This window comes from Diadema setosum, chromosome 3 (assembly GCF_964275005.1).
Source record: "Diadema setosum chromosome 3, eeDiaSeto1, whole genome shotgun sequence".
Classification (NCBI taxonomy): Eukaryota; Metazoa; Echinodermata; class Echinoidea; order Diadematoida; family Diadematidae; genus Diadema; species Diadema setosum.
The window spans coordinates 32,460,558-32,481,373 of NC_092687.1; the positions used below are offsets into that span (position 1 = coordinate 32,460,558).

Below are 20,816 nucleotides of genomic sequence, written 5' to 3' on the forward strand. Positions count from 1 at the left end.
AAAATTTGGTGAGAACACTTAGGTATTGAGGAAAACACTATTTGGAAACCTACTGTAAATTTTGAACTCAAGAGGGTCTTTATTAATTGTCGAGTTAAATTGACCGTCAAGATTCAAATGATTATTTCGTACTACGAAAAAAAATACAAATCTAAACTACTAGTCTAGTTTTGCAGGCCTGTGTGATGCACTTATGTAGTTCATGTGAGTTGCCTGTTGTTATCTGCCATCGATAAAAAAAAAGTAAAAGAAGCTAGTGATTTCTTCCGTTCTGACAGCTTTTTGACATGCATATATTTTGTTCGAAGTATAAGTAGCATATTACAACCATAGGAGGATAAGTATATGCAGCTGTGCCTCGTACACAGAATACGTTAAGGTGAGCATTTGGTGCATTATTTGTATTTTAACGGCTACAACCTTCAAATATCACAGAAATGTTATAGCTTTACAATAGTCTTGTCATTCTGGTGGAATGGACTCTCCTAGCCTATCTAAATATTGAAAGGAAAGCACAAACTCAGGAATAGTTTGAACTGAGAAAAGAGGCTCTGAAGTACAGTGTCTATTCAAGCGCTTAATCTTTACCAAACCGTGCTGGCTGTGCGATGAATGGGACAAAAACAGGAAGTAAGCCACCAGAGTAACAACAATGAAGGGATTATGAGATTAAACTGAAATTAAAGATGCCTTATTAACACACTCTGTCCATAATTAATGCCAGTTTTCAACGCAGTAGCACTATCTTTGCAAAAGTTATTAGAGTTGAAAGTGAAGACTGTGTACAAGGTTTTTCAGAAATGAAAAAGGGACTCTAAAGACACACCTAATTACACTATTCTACCAAAAACGTTTGAGATTAAAAAACGCACTTTGCCGCCCGTTTAATGACCCCGAATTTTAGCATAATGTAAAAGAAAACTTGCTCTTTTAGAAAATATGAAAAAGTCAACATCGGCTAGGTTGACCCATTTCACTTTATTTAATATTTTCAGTCCTCACGCAAAATCAATGTGTGCGACTATCTGTTCGTCTTATATACACATTATACAGGATAGGCTGCTATATGAGATGGGAGAAGCGATGAGAGATGGCGCTATAATAGCAATGTAAAAATGACCCAATTCCTGGACTTGGGTCATTCTTACAATTTATATTAGGTTTCACTCATTCATTTCAGGCACTTCCGGGGGTAATTAGGATTTATCATTTATACACAAGATGAGCCTGAGTCCATGTATAATCTACAATCTACAATGTCAATCTGAATTTGGCCAAAAATTGGACTTGGGTCGTTCTTACATTCAGGTCTTTAATTCTACTGCTTTGGAAGTGGGCAGTAATCATGGTCAGATTAGGCTGAAATTAAACATGCTCTATAAGCAAATGCTTATAGAGCATGTTTAATTTCAGCCTAATCTGATAATGTCTTCATTGCTGTTGTTTCAGTGTTTTTCTTGTTGTTGTTGTTGTTGTTCATTCATTGTACAGCTAGCACGGTTTGGTTAAGATTAAGCACTTGAATAGATCCTGTGCTTCAGAGCCTTTTTTTCAGTTCACACTTCTCCAGAGTGCGTGCTTTCTTTCCAGCATTTAGTCTGTTTCAATTGAGCTATGCATCATTTTAAAGCTTACATCTTGCTTTTTCTGAATCTGCCCTTAAAGACACTCAGTCGTGGCGAGTGGTTTGTGCGGCATGGAGACGAACGCAACACGCTGCCTCCCCCATTCTGTATCAAATGTAGTGACCCCGAATGAGAATAGCGCTGGCTCAATGGGTCAGCGAACAAAACGTAAGAGTTCTGTGGGCTACAAGAGAGCTCTCTGTACTAATCTCCTAACCCAAAATGGCTGTCCGAGCGAGCCACGGGAGCTTCCGAATGGACGCACACTCTCAGTGCGCATGCGCATGAAGAGAGGCCAAAAGAGCCACGCGGCTTCTGACCTCTCTCCTCCAATCACCGCAGCTCGCGGTGACAAATTTTTATTTGTGTATGATGCGTACACACACACACACACACACACACACACGTCTTCTGGCCTCTCTCCTCCAATCACCGCAGCTCGCGGTGACAATGTTTGTGTATGATGAGTACACGCACACGCACACACACAAACGTGTCTCAGTGCCAGCATTGTTCCACACGTTTATGGATATAGCACCGAGTCTGGCATTGCGCAATTGCATGCACAAACTTCGGTCGTTCGGAGTTTATGTACCATTAGGGATGGCGATCGGCTGCCTTTAACTAAAAATCCATGTCTGGCGACGTTTTGTTGGTTTTCTGATGCAGGGTCGCATAAATGAAGTAATGACTGTTTGTTATACATTGTATGACACAAAATCAGATAATTCCCAGTGCAATTGAAGGGCGTTTATTTTTTTTCCACTACATTTCCTCTTAAAGGTAGGGGATACCTTTTACAGACCTCCCAAAATGCAGCAAAACATTAAATATGAACCTCAGGGGACTTGTTTAGGCCACTGCTGAGAAATTTGGAAGTCAACAGTTATCTACAATTTGAATAATGCACAAAACTCAACTTCTCAGTAGTTCTGTGTGTCAGCCACACTTAAGCCTTTTTGTTGCAGTCTTCTGTATTTTTTTTTCTATAAACACAAGCCTAAAAGTATGAGATGTAATAACATATAGAGTGTGTGGCAAGAATGTATATAGAAATGTTTTTAAGTTTTGATGAACTTTCTTCACAAAATATACATGATGGACACACATGCAGTGCATGGGTCTGCAAAGGTAGCCTAGTAATGTACTGGAATTTACGGTGAGCCCCGAAAAAAATTCAATTCAAAATCTAACGGTCAATAAAAATGTACTAAATGTTACCTTCCACTTTCAATACTTTATGGGAGTTTCTAAAATGATACTCTCTTCAACATACCACTGTATTTATACAACTCTCCATTTGAGGCATGCAAATGGGATTCCCTACCTTTAATCAAGGGTATCTTCTTCTTGAAATAATACAAACCTGTCCAAATAATATATTATATGCCTTAATTTCCATGAAATTATAAAATACTTCATTGTAAAATCTTGAGTTAAACCAGATATTACATATCAAATCTTCTCGTCCATTTCTTTCCTCTACGACCTGCACTTTTTTTTTCTTTTAGATTTGTTATTCAGAAGGTTCATTAATCCGAAAAAGCAACAAAGCTCGTTATTCCGAAGGTTCGTTACGAACCCTATTTTATTTGCGGATAAATGGGCCTTCGGAATATCGAACCCTAGTTCATTTTTGGATTAACGAACCTTCGGAATAATGAACCTTCGCTTTGGAATAACGCCACAACTATTCGGATTAACATACCCTTTATCATTTTCGGATTCACGAACGTGTAGGTATAGGGATTGTGTGTGTTTTGAATTAACCATTCTTCGGAATAACGAACATTCGGAATAACGAACAGCACCCAATGATCAGATACAACATACTAAGATATGCCACTGGTAAAATTGTCTGGATCAAGGCAATTTGAAAAATAGAATATATCATCCAATGATGTTTTCTATAATTTTGAATCATTTTCGTGTGATATTCGATATGAGAATAAAGAGTGAATGAGGCAAACTCATTAAGCAGCTTTAAAGGTAGCAGATTTTATCAAATAAATTTGGTAGTCACGCATAATTTTTTTTTTTCATAAGTTACCAAAGTAAAAGCTTCCTCAAGATGATAAAAACATGCATAAGGTAATAAATTTGGTTGTCGGTAGATAACACCAACAACTTTCGGTATTTAATTCATTATTAATTTCAACAACCAAATCCTTACAGCCTTCAACATGAATTTCATTTCTATAAACATCAAACAAATCAATATGTGGACATAGAGAGTTATCCCGTCAAGTCTACCTGTTCTACGATCAGAACGAATCACTTTATATTTATCAATATTGAATAGGTTAGGGATTTTTGACGTAACCATGTTTCCGTTATAGGGGCCTACCTATTAAAACAGAAGAGGGAAATTTTTGATAGAAGAAAGGAGTAATTCCAAACACTCAGAGTCAGTGATTGTTTGAACTTTGTTTGAACTGGCATTGAAGCGAAATATGTTGAGGTTGTTAGTCATTGATAGTCAAGTTTGTTCAAAATTACATAAAGATGCTTCAACTGCCAAATTCATGATTACCAATTACGGATTTTTTTTTTTTTTTATACAATTTGTGAAATAATATTTGTATTAAAGTCAGAATGGATATGTTATCTGCTCTGAGCTGTTAAAATTTGGTCAAAATATACATCACCTGAATTCATAATTCATAGAAAGGTTCGTTGTGAGAGACATTGTGAGGGCAAGGAACATTGCATATTATAGGTGTTTGTGTGAGAGCGGGTATGTACGTGGATGTGGCTGTGAATGTGTATGTGCACTTGTGATTGGTGTAGATCGGGGACAATTGCGCGTAACATACCTCCTAATCGCGAATATGGGCAAACCGGGGATGCCCCAAATTTCCCTTATTTTAATGAATAATCAAACAATCCCCCGTCTATAGGCATGTTATTTTGGAAAATTCCCCCAATATCTATTTGTTCTATACGCATTGACGTAACAATTTTGTGTAAGGGTACATTTGCTAAAAGTTAACAAAAACACAGCAACATACCCTCAGTCCGTATTAGGAGCGAACAAGAATACTACTAATCTCATAAATATTGTTTAAATGTTTAACTTTTCCTTCACAGTTTTTTTAAACATGTAGATTAATCAAGAAACTTACATTTTAAAGCAAAAGTCAAACTATTTTTCATTTCATTTGTATGTGTGGTTTTATTTTTAAGTTAACGCCATATTTTATTGTTTCTTATTGTTTTATACTGTCCAGATACAAGACCTGAAATTGTCTGTTGACAGGTGGTATGGCCGTCCAGAATATCAGTCTTCGAAGGGGGCTGACTTGACCCAATGGGTATTCACTTTGCCAAGTCTGTCAAGCTTCAGTCTGCGATGCTTTTACCTGGACGGTGATTTCCTCTCAACAGCCATCGCCTCAGCATCGTCGTGTCAGGTATATGTCTTGTCAAGGGTATCTATGTGCCACATCCCAATTATTTTTTTTTTCCCTTCCACAGGGTTCCTTTATTGAATAATATTATGCACACAAATATATACAAAAAGAGATATGTATGTACATGCAGATTTAACACATGATATTCTTGGCCATTCTAAATACAATAAGAACAACAAACAGTTACAAAAATCAATTATAAATTGCAAATTTTTTTCAAAGTGTCAGAAAATTACCTGACAAATCATTTCATAAGAAAACACAATCAGAGACATTTAGTAAAATTTAACCACTTTTTCATAAATTTCTTTTCTTTCAGATTTGTTTTACATATATACTTTTCCATATCATAATAATTTTTTATCGCTGACATGATTTGTTCAAAAACTGGCAAACAATTTTTGCATTTGGCTGTAAAAATTTCTTTCCTTACTATAATCATAATGCAATTGAGGGCACTGTTATTACGTCCATAAAAACCAAATAATTTATTTTGATTTGTAAGCTTAAAGCCCAAACAAAGTTCTGGTATGCCTGCAAAAGTTGTCAAATTTTGCTCCAAAATGTGAACGTATGCCTAGGAAATGTGCGGAATAACGCTGTAATAACAAGATATTCGATGGGTAAGGACGAAAATGGGATATATTAGCCAAAAACATTCAGTCTCGGAACTTACCCGAACGGGGTCAGGCCTAGACTCGGACTCGGGGATAACTCGGCCTCGCTTTGCTTGACGGCGGGATGAGTTGTACTGCTACTGGTTTTCCCTCTGGATTGTACAGTACACTATGCATACGGGAGCGGCCTGTATAAACTACATTGTACATAGCGTTCTGGCTACTCGCAGTAATGGTCCGAGTTGTTACAACACGCGCATCAAAAACCTCTTTGGCGCGCATGCAAAATTAGTGTGCGCCTCTCAAGCACCTCTAAAAACAATCAAAGACAATTGATAAACAACAACAAAAACTTCAAAGACCGCGCGTCTCAGCAACTGAGGTGATGTGCGTATTATAAAGCGTCTTTGCTAGTAGGCTTGAGGACCGCGCGCTGTCCATTTGTTTTGTACAGGATTAGCACGCACTTTCCTGTCTGCTCAGTAAGGCCTCGTTTGGCCGGTGCCCGTAGTATTATAGAGTACTGATGAACATGGCGATCACGAACTGTGTGTAAATTGTCTGAAATAGGGTCGAGTTTTCCCTGAGACCGAGTTAGCCTGGAGCCTTCTGGAATAAAAGTCGGTTTACCGACTTTTATTATTTTTCTCAAAATACTCCAAAACGACTCATCATTCCGGCAAACCGCGTCAGCCATGTAAGTTTCTTTGTAGACTCTTTCGATATATTGCAAGCAAATATGAAATGGTGCCAGACGGGTTCTCAAGCCCTTGCCAGAACTTAGTTTTCACTTTAATATGAATAGCATTACGGGACAGCCAAAGCTCAAGTTTTGACCATATCTCGTTTGAATATATACAAGAACAAAATATATGCATAATTGTTTCTTCTCTATTATTACAAAAAGTACATAAATTATCTGTTACTAATTCAAATCTCAATAAAGCGTCTTTCATATAAAGAATTCCATAAAGAATTCTATTTATTATCATAAGCCCATCAAACATTGTGAAACCTTTCAGCTGAATAAATCTTCTGGGCCCCTGGTCTACTAGGTCAATGTACGATTTATATAACTTTGGGTCGCTAAAGTTAATTTATTTTTTGATAAGTTCTTATGCTCTTTTCAGTTATCAGTGCATGTGACTGGCGACTGTCAAGGTGTAAACCATAAACTGTATCGTTTCACATCAGATTTGGTGACTTTCTCTTGACGATAACGTTGGAGGGAGAGGGGGAACAAAGAATATGATAGCATATTCCTTATCTTCCCAAAAAGGATACGATTCAAAAATTGAACACGAGTTTGTTCGCAAAAACCGATATGTCTATTTTTGAAGATTTTGAAATACGGGCTCTGTCATAAAGTACAAAATAACACCTTTTAAATGATATATTGGTCACTACATATTATGTGACCCTGCACCTCAAAACAAACAAAGAGTCGCCAGACATGAATTCTTAGTTAAGACCATATTCGGAAAGAGCAGACTTTAAGCTTTAAAATGATGTATAACTCAAATCAAATGGACTCTCCTAACCTATCTAAATATTGGAAAGAAAGCACAAACTCAGGAAACGTGTGAAATGAGAAAAGAGGCTCTGAAGTACAGTGTCTACTCATGGAAGCGCTTAATCTTTACCAAACCGTGCTGGCTGTGCGATGAATGGGCCAAAAAAAAACAAAAAAAAACAGGAAGTAAAACACCAGAGTAACAACAATGAAGGGATTATCAGATTAAATTGAAATTAAGCATGCCTCATTAATAAATTCTGTCCATAATTAAAGCCAACTTTCAAAGTAGTAGCACTATCCTTTCAAAAGTTATTAGAGTTGAAAGTGAAGAGTGTGGACAAGGTTTTTCAGTAATGAAAAAGGGATTCTAAAGACACACCTAATCACACTATTCTACCAAAAGTGTTCGAGATAAACTGCTAAAAAACACACTTTCCTGCCCGTTTTATGACACCAAATTTTAGCGTAGTGTAAAAAAAGACCCGCTCTTTCAGAAAATATGAAAAAGTCAAGTTTGGCTTGGTTGACCCATTTCACTTATTTTCAGTCCTCACGCAAAATCAGTGTGTGTGACTTTTTGTTCGTTCTGAGGTGCACGGTCACATATAAAGTTGACCTTTCATCTCCATTTGGCAAATATGGACTCATCGGTTTTCGCTAACAAACTCCTCATATGTATTTTACATAATTACTATATTGAGGTTTATCATAATGTCTGCATATTCTGGGTTTTCGTGTGTGTTATTACAAGCTGTATCAATACATGATGTGTCCTGCGTGTGGGTGTGTGTTTCCGCGAATGAGCGGAAATCTCCCATCTTGATTCCCCCGTGGTACATCAACCATCAGTGTGTGCGACTTTTTGTTCGTTTTGTAATGCACAATAACATAATATTATAATCCAAGAACAACCAAAAGTCCTAAATTCGATCCTTGTGGGACACCACAGAGAATTAACGTTTATTTATGTATCTATGGATTGTATTTTGCCTTTGGTTACATAGTGTTCTTTATTATAGTATTTCCAGTCATTCAGGTGCCCTTGACAGAAGACAAAACATGTTTATAATGCAAAACACACACACATACACACAAGACCAAAACAAAACAAAAGAAAAGAAAACAAAGCAAAAGGTAAGGGGGTTTCGTGCTCACCTGAATATCGTTAGTCCACCTTTCACGCAGTCACTGGTCTAAATAACACATAGCCCTACTGTAGCATATCGATTGCAATTTGAGAAAAGATTTTCAAAGATTCCTGCTGATGGCGGTTCTGACTTTCGCGGGCCCCCACACATTTCAGGCCTGTGCTCCTGCAGCCCCACTCTCCCTTAAGTGGGCAATCATGCCCATTCGTACGAACATTTCATCATGCAGGCAACAATACATTCCAAATTTGGTGAAAATTTGACCACTGCACATTCTGAAGAAGAAGATGAAAATGAAATCGTATGGCCCCTATTTGTCTAGAGAAATAGATTTTGAGTTATCCTTATTTTTGGTGGGTGATTGGACCCCCTAGGGCCCCGAGGAGGATCATGGAGCCTATCTGAAGAAATTTACATCCCCCCATGATACCTGCCAGGTTTGGTGAAATTCCATAATGGGATTTTTCAGGAAGATGAAAATGTACAATTTAAGCCCCCATTTGACGACTCTTCTAATCCCCCTACCCTAGGTCCCAATGAGGACACCACTTGTTTCGCCATGAACAATCATGAAAAAAGTTAGTCATCGATGTACTAAATCATATTTTTAAAGATTTTTTTTTTCCGGCGGGGGGGGGGGGGGGGAGTGGGCCCCTCTGGGACACCCCCCCCCCCTGCCAGGTGGGGCATGATGTCCATTTGAACAAATTGAGATACCATCCCCCTAGGGATGCTACCTGCCAAGTTTGGTCAAAATCGATAATGTTATTTTCAAAAAGAAGATGAATATGCAAGAAGTTTACGCACGACGCACGACGCATGAAGGACGATGGACGACGGACGAATAGCAATCGCAAAAGCTCACTTGAGCCTTTGGCTGAGGTGATCCAAAGCATGAGACCGTCAGATATGAAAAAGAAAATACAGGGATAGGGAAGTTTTGACACTTCCGGATGAAATTATTACCATGTACTTCAATTGACATCTTTTTATCGTTATCGTCTTCTCTCAAAGGATAAATGTTCTTCCTGTGCATGGAATTGGCTGGGTGTCATTTCGTCCACAAGAAATGCCATTATGGTAGACGAACAATGTTCCCCTTTTGGAGTGCATGGTTGCTTCTTGAATAAACAATGCTATATAACTCCGGTGGTCTTGTTTCATCCTCTATAGATTGGTAGCATTGTCTGAAAGGAAATGTAAACGATGTTTGATTTTGCATAAAAGAGAGTTGAGCCATGGATTGAGTTTCTTCATGATTAATGGCTCATCTCTCCCATGTCGATTGCTTTGACATATTCCGTGACGCACCTCAACGCAACTGTATATAATTTAATCTAAACTTATGAATGAAACTCCTATGCCTTCCATAGCACATGATAAATACTTCATCATGTGAATGACAAAAAAACAACAACATCGAACCTCTTATTCTGTGATAAACTTTCTTCAGCAATTTAGCTAGTGTTCAAAAAGCTTTTATGAAACTCGTTGTCATGAGCAAGAAGAAAGCTATCTGGCACTCTACCAACAAATGGCATTTGACCTATCTTTCATGAGTGTAAGTGGTAGTTTTAGGGTGTGGATCGGCTCTACTCGCACACGAACTTACACCAACTTACCTGCGTGCCAAATTGATTGCGCACTAATCAGAAAAATAGAGAGTAGTTTGATCCTAACTCGCTGTAATTATTCATTTTCACAAGATAACCTATTGCAACGCAATTATCAACATAATAAAAAAAAAAATATCTTCACCACGACTCGAATGTGCTTGTCCCAAGGTTCTTTTATTATTAATCCACATTTTTTCCCGATTTATTGCCATAAAATGCCATGTACACATTTCCCTATTCACAGATTCCATGACAACGCACTTTCCATTTATTTTTTCAAAACCTTTTACAAATCTTTACGTCGACACTAGTGTTTTGTGCCAAGCTTCGTAAAGCTTTTGCTTATAAAAATACAGAAATATTTTGATAGCTAATATTTCTTGATAAGTCGCCGAAAGAAGGCGTTAACATGGCAACGCTGTTTTTGACGCACCAAAGAGTGTGACTTGAACATGTCCACAGAAAGGCAATGTGCGCGAAGATTTTTATGATCCGTGCTCGAAAAATACGCAAGTTGTTTGATCACAAAAATACTATACTCTACGTTATGGCCATAATATTCTGTCACCATTGCAACGAAGTTTCCAATACTTTGAAGGAAATATATTTTGATATCTTGCACATATTCGTCCCCAATCCAATACGTTTGAGCTAAATTTTATACGCAATGCAAAAGACTGGAGAAGACATTATATTTTCACGATTGCAAAGCGCCGTTTTTATTCAACGCCCGTTGTAGTGGACATATGTGACCCTGCACCACAAAATCAACAAAAAGTCGCCAGACATGGATTTTCAGTTAACTCATTCCATACTGAACTCTAAAATGCCCATATACATTAATACGCAGGCCACCAGGTTCCCGTAAGGAACGGGTTAAGGGCAGATTCTGAAAGAGCAGACTCCAAGCTTTAATATGATGTATAACTCAATTCAAATGGACTCCCGTAACCCACTTAAATACTGAAAAGAAAGCAGACACTACGGAAAAGTGTGAACTGAGAAAAGAGACTCTGAAGTGCGCGGTCTATTCAAGCGCTGAATCTTTACCAAGCCGTGCTAGCTGTGCCATGAAAGGGACAAAACATAGGATGTAAACCACCGCAGCAACAACGATGAAGAGATTATCAGATTAAGCTGAAATTAAGCATCTTCTATTAGCACATTCGGCCTATGATTAATGTTTACTTTCAAAGCAGTAGCGTCATTCTTTAAAAAGATATTAGACTTGAAAGTGAAGAGTGTGCAAAGGATTTCAAGACAACATGAAAAGCGGCCTCTAAGACATACCTGATCATTCTTCTCTTCCCTAAAAGATGGTTATAGAAAAACTGTTAAAAACACTTTCCCATTCATGTTAACATAACAAACTGAAGAAATAGTATAGAAGAAAGATAAATCTTTCAGAAAATAAGAACAATTCAAGATTGACTTGGTTGAACCATTTCACCTTTTTTGAGTCCTCACTTAAAATCAAGGGGTGCGACTTTTTGTTCGTTTTGTGGTGCACAGTCCCATATGGGCTTTTGTAAAAAAAAAAAAAAAAAAAAAATATATATATATATATATATATATATATATATATATATATATGAAGAGTTTGTTTGCAAAAACCGATAAGTCCATTTTTGAAGATTTTGAAGTACGGTCTCTGTCATAAAGTACAAAATAATACCTTTTAAATGATATATTGGTCACTACATATAAAGGTATATTTTTGAAGTTATCGTCAAAAGAAGCAAAAAAATTCTTATTGTTCTCTTTATTTTTCTTGACCTTTAATCGCAAATATCTCCATTTGACAAATATGGACTTATCGGTTTTTGCAAACAAACTCTTCGATATGTATATAATGTAGGTCCGACATTAATATCTAGGCTCTACATAGTTCGCATTCTTCGACAACAGAGTTTAACGAATAATCTTAATTTAAACGAATTGAACGAAGCGGCCTTATTTTTGTTTTCAACAAACATTTCAAGTATACTTTGTTTGACCGATGCCGTGGTTGGTTGATGTTTGTTTCTGCAGATACAAGATTTGACGTTAAATATTCTTTTTTATGACCGACGTTCTAATGTTCGAGATGCACCATCTTCGGGCAAAGCATTGGCCCAATGTGTGTGTAGTCTACCACGTCTTTTGACCTTCAGAGTGACATGCTACTACCTGCTTGACGATGATTTCTTCTCTACAGCGGCGATGGTGGCGCAATCCTGCCAGGTAGGCCACCTTTATTTACTGTGAACTGTTATGTTTCATAATGTGAAACATTACAGTATTATTTTCATCAGGGACAATGTCGACATAAGTCTGACAATATATCATTGTTCTTAATTTGTATTTATACGACCGTGCATCATAAAGTCTACAAAAATTCGCATAGCCTAATTTTATGTGAGGAATCCAAATGGGGGAAATGGGTCAACCTAGTCAATCTTGAGGTGTTCATATTTCCTGAAAGAGTTCTTCTTCTCCTACATCATTTTGAAGTTTGAGATCATAAAAAAACAAATTCAAGTTTGTGTTTATGAATTTTTTCTTTGTTGTAAAACACTCTTTTGCAGAATAACATGATTGGGTTAGTCTTAAAGAACCATTCTCAATTCTAAACCCTTTAAACACTCTTCACTTTCAACTCATAACTAAAAACTTTTGAAAGACTGTTGCTACTGCGTTGGAAATTCTGTAATAGTCATAAATAGATTTAACCAATGCAGGTCGCTGAAATTCAGCGTAATGTAATTATCACTTCATTGTGGTTGTTATGGAATTACACTTTCTTTCTTTCTTTCTTTTTTTTTTTTTTTTTTTGGGGGGGGGGGGTCTAATTTACAGCACAAAAGACAATGATGATAATACGAAATCAATCACTTGAATAGGCCCAAACTTCAAGGTCTCTTGTCATGGTAAAGTCTTCCTCCTAGTGTGTACGTTCTTTTTTTTTTTTTCTTTAAGAGAGGATTAGGAATGTTCATTTGTATAGAGTGATACAGCGTTTTCAAGCTTAAAGTCTATTCTTTTGTCTGGCGACTGTTTTTGTTTTGTTTTGTGATGCAGTGTCATACGTGACCGTGCTCCACAAAACAAACAAAAGTCACACCCCCTGGTCTTACGTGAGGACTGAAAACAGGTGAAGTGGGTCAAGACGTCAATTTTGAGTTTTTCATATTCATTTTCTTCTACTTTATTCTTTAGATTGGGATCATTACACTGATGGAAAAGTGTGTTTTTCGCAGTTTTTCTACAACCCCCTCCTTTTTTTTTTTTTTTTTGGAGGGGGGGGGGGGGTATAGAATAATCAAGTGTGTATTAGAGGCCCCTTTTCATTTCTTGAAATCCTTTGTACACTCTTCACTTTCACGTCCAATAACTGTTGAAAGGATAATGCTACTGCTTTGTAAGTTGGCATTAATCATGAAAGGATTTTGTCGATAGAATACGCTCAATTTCAGCTTAATCTGAAAATCTCTTCATTGTAGTTGCTCCGGTCGTTGACATCCTGTGTTTTGTCCCTTTCATCGCACAGCTGGCGCGGCTAAGTGAAAGATTGCATCACAAAACCAACAAAAAGTCACCAGACATGGATTTATGGTTATGAGCAGATTCCAAAAGAGCTGACTCTAAGCCTTAAAATGATGTATAAATCAATTAAAATGGACCCTCCTAACCTATCAAAATATTGAAAAAAAAAAAAACACTGGAAAAGTGTGAACTGCGAAAAGATGCTCTTAAGTACAGGATCTCTTCAAGCGCTTAATCTTAACCGAACCGCGCCAGTTGTGAGATGAATGGGACAAAAAACAGGACACCACTGGACCAATAACAGTGAAGGATAAGCTGAAATTGATTAATTGATTGATTGATTTTTATTCCTGCTTTTTTTTTTTCAAAATCACTGATAACAAAAGAATACACATATTTAGAAATTAACGTTACACGACATTTAAGCAAGCAAATACTGTCTTGCAAATTAATTCAGGGTACATATAAAGAGTTTGTTCGCAAAAACCGATAAGTCCATTTCTGAAGATTTTGAAGTACGGTCTCTGTCATAAAGTACAAAATAATACCTTTTAAATGATATATCGGTCACTACATATAAAGGTACATTTTCCAGTTATGGTCATAAGAAGCTAACTTTTCTTATTATTCTCTTTATTTTTCTAGACCATTAATCGCAAATATCTCAATTTGGCTAATATGGACATATCGGTTTTTGCAAACAAACTCTTCATATACACACACACTATGAACATGACAGTATTTGATGTATAAGACGTGTAGCATATCATTTAAAAAAAAATGTTCAGAGGTTAATTGTTATATCAACACTTGTAGATTATGTAGATAATAATTATTCATTCAGAGTATATCACCTCGTTTCGTTAAACGAATTTTAGAAAAAAGAATATAACAGAGGGGATTTGAATACATTTATTTTCGAAATTAAACATTTTTGGTTATTATAACAAAAAAAACAAAAACAAAAAAAAGCAAGAGACCACGATCATAAGCAGCAGATTGACATGGATCGAGGCCTCGGGGTAAAATTCGTTAGAGTTGAAAGCGAAAAGTGTGCAAAGGATTTTCAAGAAATGAAAAGGGGACTGTAAGACATATTTGTTCTCACTGCGTAAAAAAAGTGGTAGAAAACTGCTGAAAACACACATTCCCAGTTATTTTATGATCCCGAAATTAAGGAAAATGTAGACGAAGTATAGCTCTTTCAGGAAATATGAAAAACGCAAGGTTGAGTTAGTTGACCCGATTCACTTTTTTTTTTCTGAGCCCTCACTTGAAATGAGGGGGTGCGACTTTTTTTTTGTTGGTTTTGTGATGCATGGTCACATATATCCCAATTTGACACAGGCCAATGATTTAAACACACCTAAAAAGCATCATTATAACATAGCTGGCATTTTTGGTGAAAGATATAAAACTTATGTATTTGTATGGAGACCACATTTCCTATAGGGCCTACAGAAAATGCCTCATTATCCTATGCATGTTAAAATATTCTCATAATTTCGTTAAGCTTTATCGAATCGTGCCTATATGTATTAACTTTTAATGTCTAGTAATACGATTATCCCCTGTAGGTTTCCTTTCGTAACTTCAAATAATGATTAGAAAATGAAATTTTGTTTTATTTAGTTTTCGTTTTTTAGTTATTGTTATTTCTTAATTGTTATTTTTGTTTTCATTTTCTTTTCTTTTTTTTTTGGGGGGGGGGGGGATGTAGGTAAGGCAGCTCATGCATTCCAGCATACGATATTGCACTAGAAAATACTTGAATTAAGATAAATCAGAGAAATGATTGTAACCGAATATCAGAAAACCAAACAAAATGTAAAACGACTCATTGAAGTTCTTGTTCCCTCCTCTATGATTTATGTAATATTCCTTCTCCAGAAATTTCGACGCTTTAATAATGGAAAACTAGGTTCGTGTGTCAGCAGAGGTTGGATGTTTGATAACAGTCTTTAGTCACAGTAATACCTTGTACGCTAATGGAGTACAGGAGATATACGTAATTCATTTCGCCATTGTTTTTTTTTTTCCACGTATTTCATAATACTAGTATAATTAAGCAAATACAAGTGAGATGAAATCAGTTATTATCTATGTATCAACTGAACCACATTTCCACCAGTTTTTAACTGATATCTTTATTAAGGCAAGGTGCAAACATTTTCTTCTTCTTTTCGTTTTTACCAAATTTCTGTCAGCGCCGTATTTCCATAGGTAATATGCCACTTATTGATGTTAGCCCTTAACTTCTGTTTAGCAGATCCCATTAATTTTGGCCTTGTAACACAGGAGCTGCTTAGAAAGAAAAGAAAACATGTAAAAGATTATGAAACAGAACGTAACAAAACACATTGGAACTTATTGGTCTCAGTGCTCGAATCCACTTTACCCGATCTCTCTAGAATACAAAGACTTCAACATCTGTCAGAGACTTGTGGCCAAGAGGCATAAAGAAGTAGTATAAACACATTGTGCTTTCTGTGTATTTTCTTAGGTCTGTTTGGGCATGTTTGATATCATAGCAATGGAATCTGACCTCGTGTTCAGCATGCACACCAGAAGTATGGTTTAAAGGTCCATGTACACAACAATATCCCGTCTTGTTGCATTTATAGATGGGCATTGCATCACGACAAAATCATTAATGGGCGAATAAAGGCGTGAAATAAGCATTCATATGATTTTTAAATTGTATTGAATTTAAAATGAAAATATTTGTGTACACTTATTTTTGAGTGAACCCGAAGCTATTCCAAAATTAATGAAAATAAAGAGTTTCAATCAAAATTCACTGCAATTTCACTATAAACTCTAAACTTGTTATTCACACCTTAAAGATTGAATATTTTTACTATTTTTCTTTAAGAGAGAAAGAGAGACAGAGATCTCATGGGTACATTAGAAAGTTAAAGAATTTAAAAACAGTTGAGCAGAATCGGGAAGTATTATCGGATATGCAGTGGATAGATAGTAGATGCATTTAACCCTGCCATTCCTCCCGCAATTCTCTGAGTGCCGTTAATGCCCCCAAACGAGATTCTTTTCGTCCGTCGACAAAGAGGCAGACAGGTTGGTAATCCAGCTGCGTGAAGGCAGTCAAGTGGTACATTGTATCCCCCTTTCCACGGTCAACTATACATGTGACCGTGAACAATGGAAATATCGATCGGGTGGGAGGTATGAATAGAACGTGCGCTGATGAGCTCTCAGAATATTTTGTTCTACACAAAACCAGGTACCTGAATGAGGTGACTGGGGTCAGCGAACCCACATAAAACTAATCTCAGCCTTGATCGCTATGTACATGTTCGTACGAGTTAACAGCAGAACACGCAAAAAACGAAATCAGGAAAAGGTAGGGCCTACATAATACTGTGAAACACGCATTTTTCAAACAGAAGAGGAACAAATGCTGCTAGACTAAACTCTGATCTTTTTATCAAACCCACTTTTCTAGAATTTTGACATAAAGAAACATGAATTTAGGCCCCTAAAGCAGGCACTCTTGTCTTCATTTTAGGAACCTGGTTTGTTCCCGTATATCAGTTGCTCCCACGGGAACCTGGTATACCGATTCCAGTGAGGAAGGGGTTAATCCACGTACAATGTGGCAGGTAGTCAAAAGACAAAAACCTGGACTGAAAAACCGTGTAGGGCAGAAATGGTAGGAAAGATGTTTAAAAACCAACTGCAGTTGATGAAATTTGACAGCCCTCAATTCGGCTGGAATAATATTTGAAAATATTGTGCCAATTTGTATTCAAACTCATACAACCATTGCAGTATTATGAAGTAGGGAGAGAGATTCCATGAGTGGAATAATCCCTTCGTAGCTAATCCCGCATGCTGAAAATTCTCTTCAAGCTTTACTACAATTATGCATTATCGCATCACCATATGGGGAGACAGAGAGTTCAGCTTATAAAGGCCAAGTGCCCTCCACCTGGTTTTAATTTGCCATTCCTTCGCCCTCAATCTTATTGCGAACATTTTGATATACAATTCAGCTACATTTGGTTTTGCTGGTTGCCATGGCAACCATAAATTCGCAGCCAGGTCAGACAGAGTTTGCGGGGTTTTTTTTCTGTTTTGATTTCAGTAAACAATATCATAAAGTATGAAATGATGGCTGTTTCTCGACGGAATTTGCTGAAGATGTAAAATGTGAAGTAATTATGGCCCTGAGATGTTCCTTCCTGTCATTTCCTTTGTTTTTATGTGACAAAGACTTAAACAGGCATAACAGGCTTAACTGTGGTTAAATTCATCAAAATGTACCAAAATATATAGAAGGGCAATCTTTGGAAAATACTGTTTCAAGTTATCCCTCCCCCCCCCCCCCACAAAAAAAAAAGAGAAAATGCATGGTAAAAATCGTGACTTCATGCGGCAAATCTCTCGTTTGAAGAAGCTACACCCCTGTAGACAATGCCAGTGTATATCTTGGCAATCAAGGACTTAAAAACCAAAGATACAAAACACCTGTTTCATGTTATGTCTGGATGAAAATGAAGATTTACACACAAAAAAAAATCGTCATGGCTCACTCATAACAATATTGATTCTGAATGCGGCAAAGTCTGAATATATGCTTATTGGTTTCCAAAGGCGATTAAGTAGATTTAATGATGATTTGCTTAAACTTGCTATAGGTGGGAAAATTTTTTCACCGTGTTTCAAAATGTAAATATCTGGGAGTGATTTTTTATTCTACTTTAAATTGGAAATATCATATTGATTATATTCGTAGCGAGGTTGTTAAGAGTTTGTCTTCTTCGCAAAGCAAAATCATGACGAATTCTCATAAAATTATTATAAAAATGTTGTATCACACAATATATATTCAATCTCATTTTGATTATTGTTCTTCTGTATGGACCAGTGCTAATAAGTCACATCTGAATATACTGTTTTATGTTACAGAAAAGAGCTTTGAGAATTATTGTAAATGCTGATATGTTTGCACGAAGTGATGAATTATACAACCAGTCAGGAATTGAGCCTCTTCAAAGGAGATGGAAAAAAAATGAATCTTATTCTCATGTTTAAATGTGTCCATCACACTGCTCGTGAATACCTTGCCAATCGAATATGCATGCAAACTCCGAATATTCTCTTCGTAATAATTTATGTAAAATATTTTTGCCAAAATCAAATACAAATTTTAAACGGAACAGTTTTTTTTTATATTCTAGTGCAATATTATTTGATAGTCTACCGTATGATATTCGATCGAGAGATACAATCTGTATTTTTAAACGGAATATAAGTAGATATGATTTGTTTCGAGGCTGCATTTTAAATATACATATTTGATGTTGTTATTATGTATACATTGATTAATATTCATATCACGAATGATTATTTGCATACTCTGACAGAAAATTCAATTTATCTAGGCACATTTTCCATGCTTTTGAAGTGAATAGGTATACTTGTATTTCTTATGTTGAGTACTTTCATTTTTACTCTTGTTTGTTTTGTTGTATACAGTTATTTATGTGATTTGTATTAATTGTTTTACCCTGTAAATCATTGTATTTCTACGTGGACCCCTTTGAAAATCAGTCTTGTCCTGAAAGGGCTATCCACCCTGTAAATGGAAATGAATAAAAAAAAAAAAGAAACATCGCGGCGGTTGTTAGGAGCCTACCTTCTATTGTCAGGTCGTGAAAACTGTCTCGCATCCCCTTGATCATGATATCATCGGAAGGTTAACTCTAAAGGCATTTTTATCGAAGCACTGATTTCCTCAACCATTTGACATACGGTAATAAAATCATCGATATATCCGTAAGCGAGTACTATGTGCTATAAATTACATCAAAATGAAGAGTAAGGGAATTAAGTCATGTTGTAGCGGGCCATATATATTATCTTGCATCATGTTGAAAGTCTGAAATAATTTCAGCGGCGCACTTTTGTAGTATAAACTGTCGCGACAACACTAGTTAATCTAATGTTATAGAGATATCGACTACTTTTCGTGCGTAAAAATGACGATTACTGTTCCGAGATATTTCAACTCCGCACTATACTCCGAGGGTCATAGTATCGATTTAGGATGTAAAGCGACAATGATATCATCAATGAAGCGAATAAAATCAGTGTATAGTCGATATTGTGGCCCCATATCACGTTTTCTTTTCGAGCAAGTCGTGAGTCTTCTCTATACTGGAAAGGGATGCAACTTTCAATATCACGATTTTTTTTTTTACCTCGTCAAATATTCGAAACAATAAGGATTGGGCAAAGGAATTAAGAAATAGTGAAATTGTGCTCCCTTCTCCTCTTTTTGATCAGATCCGCAAACTGTCGATGCAGTTTATTGAGGGTTGGACTTCAAAGTCAGCATCAGCAGCAACAAAATATGCAGAATTTTTGTGTCATATGCCTCATCTTGAAAAGGCGGATATCACCTGCCCCAAGCTCCCAGATACATTCTTCAAGGGAATGGCCTCACAGCCCACATCCTGTAAGGTAAATTTCAGACCAAAATAGCATATTTGTGTACTTCTGTATGCCTATACATAGGCATATATGTCGATATCAGAGTATATTGCATAATTATTTGAGGTATTGCATCAACACACAGACACATACACACGCATTTACTTATATATATATATATATATATATATATATATATATATACAAATATTTATACATAGTTGTTGTTGTTGTTGTTTTTTTTTTTGGGGGGGGGGAAGGGTAATTCAAGCATATTCCCATTCTGATACTTTTGATATTTGTAAAAACAAAACAAAAAAAAGACCAAAAACGAGAAAAAAGTCAAGATTATTAAATCATACACGCCGTAATTTTCCGGGATTGCATTAGTTTACAAATTAGATTCCACTGTAATGTGTCTAAATCTGTCGAAGCGAAGAAACAATAGAACCAACAAGCTGTTATTTCTAAGTAAGCGAATAGAGTAAAATGAATCCAAGTAGCTGTTTTCATTCGAGTAAATAATTAGAATCATTGAAATTCAAGTGTGGTTCGCTTCTGTATTGTGTTATTCCTTAACTGCTACAGGTTGAAGACATTACCATCAATGGAAAACCGTTGAACCAGTGTCTCTGTGACGAGTAAGGAGGCAAGACATAGATATGCACTTAATTTTCCTATTGCACAGACATGCACTCTAAAATTGCGCTGTATGATTCTTATTATGTGTTTAACAGCCCATAAAACATAATAATGTCATAGCCAGGAAAACGCAACATTTAAAGAATGTGGTCTTCATGAACTACAACGTTTCGTGATTGTGACTTGATGATCAGAGTTTGAACAGAGCTACGGTCACAAAGGTTCGTACGAACGATGCGTTCGTACGAATGTCAC

General features: G+C 36.4%; 2 protein-coding genes across 2 annotated transcripts in view; both read left to right on the forward strand.

The window, feature by feature from the left end:
* The window catches only part of LOC140246789 (uncharacterized), a 246,896-nt gene that overhangs the window by 48,623 nt on the left and 177,457 nt on the right, over positions 1-20,816 (forward strand). The window lies entirely within an intron of this gene.
* LOC140226628 (uncharacterized) overlaps positions 1-20,816 on the forward strand; it is a 58,551-nt gene that overhangs the window by 37,173 nt on the left and 562 nt on the right. The window contains 3 exon segments of the mRNA XM_072307077.1: positions 4,856-5,038; positions 11,967-12,158; positions 19,773-19,949. Coding sequence (XP_072163178.1) covers positions 4,856-5,038; positions 11,967-12,158; positions 19,773-19,949 — 552 coding nt within the window.